Consider the following 11770-nt stretch of genomic DNA (forward strand, 5'->3'; position numbering starts at 1 on the left):
GTGAGGTGGTCCAAATATTTGTTGAGTCTTTCATAATATATTTGCCATCAAATTAAGTCTACACCGCAAATTTTGATTTTTTTGCAATAATTGTACTATGTTTTTGTCTTTTTACTTTATTATTGAACTTGGAATTAATTTTAATTTCTAACTCTTACGACAACCTCCATATATTTTACAATGGTATGATTGTTCATCATGACCATAAGACCATGTAATTTTAATTTTTGTTTTATTTAAAAAGGTAATCAAATTTCCATGAAAATAATCATGTCCTTGCTTATATATTGGTTAATTCCTCTTGTTTAACCAATATGGAACTTGAGCAATGTAATATCCAAATTTAAGCATCCATTTGGTAACGATTTTTTCTTTTTTATTTTTATGTTTTCTATTTTTAGTTTTGTGTTTTTAAAACATAAAAGCTATATATGTTTCATAACTGTTTTTTGTTCTTTGTTTAAAAAAAAAACAAAAAACCAAATCTGTTTGGTAACAATTTTTAGTTTTCAGTTTTTAAAAAGTTAGAAATTTGGAAATATATATTAGAGAGAAAATTTATGTAAAGTAGAAATGACAATGATATGGGACGGGAGTGAATATGCACTCTACCATCCTCGAACTTGTGAAAATTTTTAGTCCACTATCTCCACCTGTTTCTTCAGTTCGAGAATCAATAACAAGGTTAAATAATTCTTATTTGGCGACAGAGATATTCGTGGAAAAAATTACCATTTTGTAATTAATTTGAATTATTTTTAGAATTTAAAAATAAAAAAGTGTAATAAATATACATTAATTATCATTAGAATTTATTGTTTACTATTATAAATAATTAGTTTTAAAAAATATTTAATGTTTTAATCACAATTGAGTAAATATGTAAATAAAATATATTAATTATTTAAAAAATGGAATTGGGGACGAGGTTGGGACATCAATTTCCTATTTTTGGAGCGGTAACCCAACCCTATGAAAATTTTTGTCATCCCTAATGTAGAGACACAAAAATACAAGTTTAGAGATATGATGACAAACTTTTTAAAGATAAATGTTAGAAAGATAAAGAAACACATTTAAAAAAAGAAAATTGAAAGACAAAAAGAGACAATTTTTAGAGAAGAAAAAAGTAAAGTCAATAGGAAAAAATACGTTAAAGAAAGAAAATATTGAATGAAAAAGAAAAATTATAGTGAGAAAAAATTAAAGATAAAAAAAAGATTTGAAATATACCTTTTAGAGAATATAAAAGATAAATAAAAGTTATAGTGAAAGAAATTTAACGAGAAAATAAGATATAATTTTTAAAGAAAAAATATATTAGAAACCGAAAGAAAAGTTTCAAAAAAAGGGAATTGTTGAGAGAGAAATGTTCGAGAAAATATTAAATTAGGTTTGTGGCTCTTTTGGCTCATCAATTTTGGTCGAATCTCATTTAAACGTATTGGGTTCTGCTACCATATTAATATTCATGAGTTTCTATCTCGAAACAAATTGTCAATGAAAGGAGTAGCCCATATTTATTTATAAAACCTGGTTAAGTTCCTTATCCTTTCAATATAGGATCCTTAACAGGTAATTGTTCCAACAAGTACAAGTACTATTTTTGCTCATTAGTTTAATTGGTAGAAACTATATATATATGGAAAATTATAATTCTTTCACAGATCAATGATAATTATTAGGGGTGCAAGTGACCGACCGGACCGATGAACTGAACCGATTTAATTCAGGTCGGTTTGGTTCGGTTATATTTGAAGTCGGTTCAATCATATAAACCGAATAAAAAGTTGTCCTAATCTTATATAATGTTGCGCGGCCCCCAATCTCTACCATTTTCCCCTCTCTCTCAACAACCCACAATTTTCCTCTCTCTCCATCTCTCTCAACAAACTCATTATTTCTCACCATTTCCTCCCTCTACAAACCCATGATTTCTCACTATTTTCTGCCTCTCTACAAACCCATCCCTCGATAAACCTTCCAATTCTTTCTCAACAAACCCACGCCCGCCAACTTTCTAGCGAAATCCAAACAAACCCACACCGCCCAACATTTCGACGAAATCTAAACAAACCTACTGGCCCTCTCTCGACAAACCCACTCTCTCAAGAAACCCACAACGGCTATTCCAACTTTGAACAACCACTCAACCTTTCGATCGAAGGATTTTTTTTTTTTTACATTCGGTCGAAGGATTTGGATCTAGAAAATGTGCATAATAAGGTGTGCTTGTTATATCTTCTATTTGTTGAAAAAAAAAATTATGCTACTAGACGCCTTTTGATGTCATGAAGGATTTGGATCTAGGTGTTCTAGGGTTCAAGAAGAAAGAGAGAGAGAGAGAAAAATCTCGAAACCGACCCGACCCGAACTTTTACCGACAACCTTCAGGTCGATTCAATTTCATCTAGAAACCGGCTATTTACACCCCTAATGATTATGGACCAAAAGTGAGCATAGCTCATCGGTAATTGTAATATATCTCCAACGAAGAGGTTGTGAGTTCGATCCCACACCCCCACATGTTGTACTAAAAAAAATTATAATAAAAAATAATGATTATGAGGTCGTAATTTGCTTAATAACTAGAGTTGATAATTTCCCGTGAGACGGCGTTTGTTTTGTAGTAATGTAAGATACCCGGGTATCTCGAGATAACATATAAAAAATAAAAATATTAAATTAATGCAAATCAATCTATTATATTAGATGAATTTATAAATTATATAAAGATTTGTGAAGGCATTTTTGGAACATTGTATAAATTTAACACATTCATAAGAAAAAATCCTGCAAAACAAACGTGGTTCTCCAAATATTTCCGGATATTGGGAAATTGGGACGACCCCTCCAATAATTGATTTTGGAATTATGACCCTTTTTTAAAAAACCTAGTTTGTGACCCAACTTTCCTTATTTTTTTGACCCATTTCATTATTTTTAAATGTGAAATTATTGTAGTACCTTCATGTTTCAAAAATTCCGAACATCTCTAGATGCTGGTCATCTAAATAAACCCAATTGAAACTCTAACAAAATTAATCATTAATCTTAGAAAAACAGTATTAAGAATCGTGAGACTTAACAATGGTTTATAATAGACATAGGCTAATTCCCTCGTTGCTAATTAGTTTTGAGATGGAAGCCTATGTATATTAATATGGTATCAGAGTCCAAAACGCTCAAACGAGCGCCCGGTAAAAAAAGATAAATATTAATGAATAGAGACTTGACCAATTGAGGGTGTTAATTATGACACTTTCCAATTTGGGATTTAAATTCATGAAAGTGAAGTTTAAGGTGAAAATTGAGGCACTCACCAAAGTTTAATTTATTATGGTAGACATGGACCACATTACAGTGTGGTTTCGAAAATGGTGGGTATAAAAAGCATAGCCTTGAGACGTTGGGGTGGCATATTATCCAATCCAAAGTTTTGAAAAGATGAGGAAATTGTAGTGTTGTGTTTGCTAATTCTGGCCGTCTTCCTTGCAGCTCCTAATTATAATGTGGAGGGCCAGCCTGCAAGTATCAGCTTCGAAACTGATATAAATACCACAATGTTGCAGATAAAAATCGGTTCATGGAAATCAGTCTTACAAATTCCAACGGTGTTACCGTCAGGCTTGCCATAGATGTAATGAACGTCTACGTTCTGGGGTATTACACCCCACACCCAAATTGTTCTGGATCCTACTTTTTTAAGGATCCTGTTGCGGAGCGAGCTAAGAAATATGTATTCAACAGTTCTCACCCAAAAACAACACTTCAATTTGATGGCAGTTACAGAGGTCTTGAAAACAATGGAGCCAGCCGAAAATCGCAGATACTTGGACTCCCAGCCCTGAGCAAGCTGGTTCAAGCGTTGTACGAGTACAAATGCCCCAACTCCAACTACAATAACACCCATGTTGCACGGGCATTTATGGTAGCAATTCAGGCTATTTCTGAGGCTGCAAGGTTTCAAAAGATTGCTGATGCAGTTCCGAATGACAGGAAACCAACTAGAGAAGCTTTAAAATTAGAAAATAATTGGAGTAAACTCTCCAAAGCAGTTCTGAACGCAGACCCTACAACTAAAGAATTTAAAAGTAACCTTACGCTTGTAGACGCGAACGATAAAGATGTTAACGTATCGAACGCTAATTCACCATATGTAAAAGGTAACCTCCACTTGCTGCTGAAACCAAAGGATCGTCAAGCTCCGTCTCAACTACTGCATTCTCGACATGATCAAAATTATGCTACAATCTAATCTATCTTTCATGAACTCCAACTCCACGTCAAGAATATTATGTTGTGTCGTGTGTTTAGAGTATAATCCTTAATGTGTTCGTCGTTGGTGTGGAAATAAGGCATGTGAATGTCAATGCATTCCTCTGTATGTGTATGTGTGTGCTTTCTTCCAATTTCTGTCCAGTAAGTCTTTTAATGTTTACTGCTTATTCGTCAGCTATAGAATTATATTGGAATTATTTGGTGCACATAAGATATATTTTGCAGGAATGAACAATGAAGAGGAAATGGAGACATAAATGGATCAAATTGAGATAGAAATGATAGCCTGAGTGAGTAAGGAAGACGTTGCAACAGTTATTAACGCCTGGGCCCAAATACCCGAGAGAACCCGTACTAATTTTTATCCTGAGAGGCTAGCACAGCGTAGAGGATGAGAGACTATCGGGGTTGAAAACTCACGACTATCATGTTTTGCTACAACGACTTTTACCGATTCCCATTCGAGCATACGTACCAAAGTTTGTGGGTACAACTATCGTTGAGCTATGTAACTTCTTTCGTGATATATGTGCAAAAACAGTACGCATCAGTGATTTGGATCGATTGCAATCTGACATTATAATCATACTATGTAAGTTGGAGAGAATATTCCCACCAGCTTTTTTCAGTTCACTTACCATACGAAGCAAAAATTGTGGGGCCAGTTAGTTACAGTTGGATGTACCATATCGAGCGAAGTCTCCGAACCTTAAAACAATATGTACAAAAAAAGAATAGAGCTCTTCCTGAGGGTTCGATAGCCTAATCATTCGTCATGAATGAATCGTTGACTTTTTGCTCATTGTATATGAGTGGAATCGAAACGAGATTCAATAGAGATGAACGCAACGATGATACTTTTGTCGGTTATAAAAATTGTGGACATTTGACGTGTTCAGGCTAACTGCACGTCCTCTACGGGCATCAATTTCGAAAATATTATCTGTCATTGAAAGAAAAGTTGCATACTAGTATGTACTGAACAACTGTGCAGAGATAGAGTCGTATCGCTAGTAAGTTCGACTTATGCTACGTTCACTTTATTTTCATACTTAGTACATATTACACTAATGTTGGTTCTCCTTTTTGGAATTGTAGTTAACATTTGAGCTCAATTCGAATTCCTGGAGACAATGTTTCTGCTCTATATGAACGACACATTACATAATTTCCTGATTGGTTAAAAAAAAAAAGGTAATCTTGATTTTTAGGGTTTGAATGTAAATGAACGCAAAACGAAATTGTAAGTATTTTGTTCTGATCTATTACAGGTTTTGACATTATGGGAACAAGGCGAATTAGGTGATGATCTTTATTCACTTACGTTATGATCCTCACCAACTGCACGTTCATATAGTGGTTGTATTGTAAACAGACTACACTTTCATAATATAGAACGCGATAGTCGTTGAACGACACAAAATAGTGGGGTCATGGTGTGTGGAGGAGAAGGGGATGACATGAATTTTTATGGTGTCTTGAGTGATGTTTGGGAGTTAGATTATGCTAAGGGAGATGTGTCGTACTTTTTAAGTACAAATAGTTTGACACAGACTCTAAGAAGAATATAATTCGAGTTGACTTAGGTTTTAAGTCGATTAATACGTCTAAGTATTGGTATGCCGACGACCCGTTAATTCTCGCCGGACAAGCTCAACAAGTATTTTATTTGGATGACCCTAAACTTGGTAACAATTGGAAAGTTGTGCAACATATTCTAAATAAACGTGTATGGGATATTCCAGAACAAGAAGACGTTGAAAATGATCAAATTTCATTGTTAGAAGCAGGAGCGAGGATCAAAATAGATGAATCCACTCAAGATAGTTCGTTGCGTCGAGATGATGTTGATCCTATTGTCGTTGAGGGTCGAGAACAGTCCAATAGAAGCATAGATGCGAGCAATGTGGATGATTTTATAAATGACGAATCAGACGATGGGGACGCGTCAACTGATAATAGTATAGATTATGTTGATGATGAGTACTATAGCGAATAAGTAGTACTCCAAGTATGTTGATTTAAATATATGTTGGATAAATTATGCATCAAATTGATTTATGTTGAGTATTTGTTTTGTCAATGTATAATATTTTATGTTGGTTGCTTAAGTTCGCAGAAAAATGAGACCAGACCAAGCTGGTCAGTTACAGGCTCATGTACAGGGTCGTGTGCATCCACCAGCAGACCCACCTGTTCTGGCTTTTCCTCCAGGTACGTCAATTTAAATATATGTAAAATAAATAAGTATGATTTAACTAATTGGTTTACTGTTTGGCAACATACAGATAGATTAGGTGTGCAAGAATATACCAGATTGATAGAGAAAATCAAGTTCGTGCAACGAACGCAAAGGTACATATCGATTGTGACCACACAGTTAATAAACCTATATGTCCCATGGCCACGATTGGGGTACATACATGCGAACAAGTGGACCTAAAGGTTAACAAGTGGAGAGAGGTCGAAGAAATTTAGAATAGGGCAATTATAACTCAGCTCAAGATTTGAGATTAATTACTTAATATGTTTTATCATTTTTTATGATGCAAAATAACACTTAAATATATGTTCTATGTTTTTTTTGTTATATGGTCATTTCGATTTCAACGAATCAGATCGAGTTATGATGAAATTCATCGAGCATAAGATGAGATCGACACATAAGGTGTATAGGGCAAAATTGCACCAACACTACCTGAGTTATCCCACACTTGAGATTGCGCGCAACAATCCTCCGGAGCGGTTGTTGGCAAAACCAGACGATTGGAACATACTATGCGATAGATGGCAGACAGATGAGTGGAAGGTAATTTACGAATATAACTTATACTTTTTTTTTTGAGAATTTATATTCGATATATATTCTCATTTAAGTTTTCTTTTGTTAACAAAAATCCAAGACCAACAAACGCAACAGGGCGAAGATGTCATTCAACCATCGTGCGGGGCTGAAGTCGTTTGCTATTAGTGCAAAGGAAAAGGTACAATGCAATAATTTTTTCTAGTGACATACTTATATTACTTAAGATCGATTATCAACAATTATGTGTTATCAATTGCAGAAAGAAGAAGAGGGAGGTGACAACTTTTCTGAAATTGATTTGTTAAGGGAAACAAGATACTCAGACACTAAAGGTTGGGTCGAAGGACCGGAGACAACTTACTTAAGTTTACAAATCTTATAACAATTAACTTCAAATTACACATTGAATTTTATGTGTAAACATTTTGTTATTTTTAAAATACGTATGTAGCTAGACATGATGCGTGTTAGAGAAGCATCTATGCAAGACGGAGGTGAACCGATACCAGACCCAGAAGTATTGGAGACAGTTCTTTGTTATCGTTCAGGCTACGTTAAGGGTGCTGGTTGGGGCCCAAAACCAATCTCGTAGAGGTTCTGCTTCAAGTGTAGCATCTTCACAGTGGGAAGAAGAGCTGTCACAAGAATTATGTACTCTAAGAGAATAATTTCAGGACCATCTCACGCAGAAAGACAAAGAGCTTGAGGATCGTCTTTCTTAGAAAGACAAGGAGTTAAATGAGCATTTCGCAGCCAGAGATTCTAAGATTACGGTCTATGCAGTGGAATGTCAGATTTGAGATCAATGGTGCTACAATTGATGAGTCAGTCTAGTGGAGCCAACTTGTCAAAATAGGTACGTCCACGTAGAGTGTTGTTAGAATTCAACAACCGTAAATGTGGCTATCCTGCAGTTATGGTAGCCATTTATAACATGTATTATGAATGATTTAACTATGTTTATGTTTGAAGTATTTTTGGATGATTTTGGTGAATCTGTGAAGTGAATTGGTGAGTGCATGTTTGAAGTGTTTTAGATATTAATAGCAAGTGAGTTGTCTGTAAGTGAATCTTTGAAGTGAATTGGTACGCAAGTATAGTGTTGTTAGAACTCAATAACTGTAAATACAGCTATCCTGCAGTTATGGTAGCCATTTGAAACATATGTCATGTATAGTTTAGCTATGTGAAATGAATTGGTGATTGTAGATGTTTTACATAATGAAAGCAAGTGTTGAGAATTTGAAGTTTGAAGATTAGTTTTTCTTAACTTTGGAGGTTTTATACGTACCTTTCCTTTAGTTTGTATAATTTGGATTGAAGTTAATCAGTTATATGGACATGAGAGAGTTGTGTGTGTGTTTTTGATAGTGAGACTAAGTTTTTGTGCATTTTAAAGTTTTTATTGGCTTTGAATAAATGAAAGTGTTGGGGGGGGGGGGGGGGGGGGGGGCGGGTAGTGAGAGTAAGTTTTGTGAATTTGAAAGTTGTTTTAATGAGTTTTTGTTAACTTTTAATGGTTACTTTGAGTTCATGCATATGAAGTATTTGTTAACATAAATTTATTTGTTATTTATTTTTCAGGTTCATATGAAGTATTTGTTAACATAAATTTATTTGTTATTTATTTTTCAGGTTCGTTCGATTTCTATATTGAAAGCTTCTGAAAAGTTGATTATCTCTCATGAAGAATTTGATGATATGATACATTTTCATTTGTTCAGGTTTTTTATTTTGATACTTCTTAGAATGTGTTGTTTAATTTTAGTTTATATGGACTTCTTTTACTTTTTCTAAAACTAATTTTTATTTAATATTATAAAGTTTTATATGAAAATCTATGGCATTTCGGTTTATTGTTGAAGAAAAAAAAACGGCGACGAAATCAGTATTTTGTCGCCGAAGGTCAACTTCGGTGACGAAAACGAATTGGTTGCTGAAGACATCTTCAGTGACCAATTCTGTTTGGTCGCTTCGGCGACCAATTATAGGTCGTCACTGAAGGCTACCTTCGACGACTACATATTTGGTCGTCGAAGCTACCTTCGGCGACCAAATCTATTTTCGTCGCCGAAGGTAACCTTTAGAGACGAAAAGTGGAAGTCGTCGCCGAAACCCTCTTGCGACTGGGCAACAACAACGACTTGTTTTTGTCGCCAAAAGATTTCGGGGACGAATTTTTACCTTTTAGCGACGAAATTTGTCGTCGTCGAAACCCTAAATTCTTGTAGTGTAGTATGACCAGGATGCTCAAATGTATGTAATGAGCTTGCTCCGTGCCAGTATGACAAGTTTTTGGTGTATATTTAAATGATAAGTTTATTTATCTCATGACTATGTTTTAAAGATAATGCTAGGAAGGATCTCCTACCATTACGTTTTTCAAGTTATTTGTTTCTCAACGTATTCATAACAATCTCATAAATTATGATATACTGTCCTGCTTGTTAACGGTTTTCTTAACATAATTTTATTGTAAATATTTACCACTCACTGAGCTTGCTAGCTCACTATTCTCCTTAATTTTGTTAGGTAGCAGTTAGTGTCCAACGAGCCTACTGAGACCGAAATCTGCCACAAACTTCTCTATTGCATATCTTTTTGCATGGAATTGTTATAGTGTGTTTTATGGTAACTAATGTGGCTAATATTCTTCTTACGACGTACATTACTTTAAAATTTATATGGTTTCGATTAGGGGAATAGTTTCTGAAATAGTGTGCAAGGAGCCACACTTTGTTGTCATTGCTACTTAAATATTTGAAATATAAATATTTTCTATTCCAGGTGTGTTAGTTCCATTTTTCAAAGGAGAGTATGTGGAAAATTTATGATTTTATACAAGTGGTAATTTGCTAGCTATGATTTGATATTCAAAATGTTATAACACCTCATGTCAACGACAATGGATTCCTAGAGTTTGGTTGGAATCTATTGTCAGCGCGTCACGTCCTAGGATGGTTAGGGTGATTCAGGATGGGTCGTGTCAGAATGATTTCACTGCCTTGGAATTTGAGTTAACCCATAAATTGAATAGACTTTTAGAAGGAGAATGGTTGAACATAGAACTTATTGTAGAAAAGACGTTCAAATGGATAACCCACCAATTTAGCAAGAGTTGAGAGTAGATAGAGTACGAGGGGATGAAGCTGAAAGACTTGCCTCACCACTTCCTTTAAACGTTGTTTTGTTAGCAGATGATATGGAGCAAAAATAAGAGTATACACGGCTCCAGCATTATATGATTTCAAAACAGTAATTGCTGATCCTAATATTGAAGCTGACAAGTTTGAGCTGAAGCCAATTATGTTCCAGATGCTCCAGATCGTAGGGCCATTTCATGGATATTCATAAAAATATCCCCACTGTCACCTATGGTATTTCATGCAAGTGGCAGATTTGTTTATGTTGGAAAGAGTAAGTAGAGAAGCAATGTGAGTTAAGCTATTCCCTTATTCCTTAAGGGATAGTGCTGGAGCATGACTAGATTCATTATCAGCTAAGTCTATCAAGTCATGGAACGATTTAGCAGAGAAGTTCATGATGAAATATTTTCCTCCATCCAAAATTCGGAACTTTGCAATAATATCAACAATTTCCAGCAATTTCCTGGAGAGTAACCGAGCAAATCATGGGAAAGATTCAAGGGACTATTCCATAGGTGTCCACATCATGGCATCTCACGAAGTATTCAGATAGAGATGTATTACAATGGTTTGAATGAGGTTACATAGTTGGTAATTGATGCTTCAGCAAATGGAGCATGGCTATCTAAGCCGTATGCTGAAGCCTTTGGTATTTTGGAAACAATTTCATGTAACAAGTATCAATGGTCGAAATAGCGAGCTACTTCAGCAAAATCTCCTAAAGGCTTGGTAATTGATGATGTGGTGGTAGATTTAAATTCAAAAATTTCAAAACTAGCAGACAATAGCATATGGCACTGATAGGTTGGAGCCTCCAAGGCTAAGATAAATAGTTTGTAGAGTGTTTCATGCCCCTACTGTGAAGGAGAACATTATTTTGAGGATTGCCTGGGCAACCTAGCTTTAGTGTTCTATTTGGGATATCAACAACCAAATAGGGTAAATGGTTAAGGAAACACTTATAATATGAGTTGGAGAAATCATCCTAATTTCGGCTGGGGTGAAAATCAGTTGGGACAGAATGCAGGAACCAGTAATGCCCTAGCGTACTAACAGAAGTTACAACATCAACATGGATTTTCCATGCAACATCAAGTAGTGATTCAGAAGCAACCAGAGGCTATGACCCTAAAAGATGTGTTCACAGCATACATGGCAAAGAACAAGACTTATATGGCAAATAATGATGCCCCTATTCAAAGTCAAGCTATATTGTTGTAGAGACAAGCAACATCCTTGCAAAATATGGAAATGGAGTTAGGACAGCTAGCTACGAACTTTAAAAATCTCCTGTGATGAGTGCTTCCTAGTGGCACTGAACAGTCGAGAAGAGACAATAAGGAACAATGTAAAGCTATCACTTTGAGAAGTGGAACGACATTGCCTCCTGCCCATCCGAATGCTCAAGGAATCCATAATGAATTAAATCAAGATGAAGGAAGTAGGTTGCGAACAGAAGAAGGAAGTAGGTTGCGAACAGAAGAAGAAAGTGAGGCAGCAGAACACGTATAACCATGCCAGTTTAAAAAATGGAAAC

General features: G+C 35.1%; 1 protein-coding gene across 1 annotated transcript; it reads left to right on the forward strand.

Annotated features, from left to right (window-relative positions):
• Window positions 1-3442: 3442 nt before the first annotated feature.
• LOC111024930 (ribosome-inactivating protein momordin I-like) lies at window positions 3443-4774 on the forward strand. Its single transcript, XM_022302750.2, has one exon. It carries the CDS (start codon window positions 3587-3589, stop codon window positions 4256-4258), a length of 672 nt encoding a protein of 223 aa, XP_022158442.1. The 5' UTR covers window positions 3443-3586; the 3' UTR covers window positions 4259-4774.
• The last annotated feature ends 6996 nt before the right edge of the window (window positions 4775-11770 follow it).

Source organism: Momordica charantia (assembly GCF_013281855.1).
Source record: "Momordica charantia cultivar OHB3-1 chromosome 7 unlocalized genomic scaffold, Mcharantia_2.0 BLBB01000007.1, whole genome shotgun sequence".
Lineage (NCBI taxonomy): Eukaryota > Viridiplantae > Streptophyta > Magnoliopsida > Cucurbitales > Cucurbitaceae > Momordica > Momordica charantia.

Bases quoted from the DNA above. Each gene is read 5' to 3' on its own strand.
- LOC111024930 (XM_022302750.2), top strand. From the start codon at position 3,587: ATGGAAATCAGTCTTACAAATTCCAACGGTGTTACCGTCAGGCTTGCC.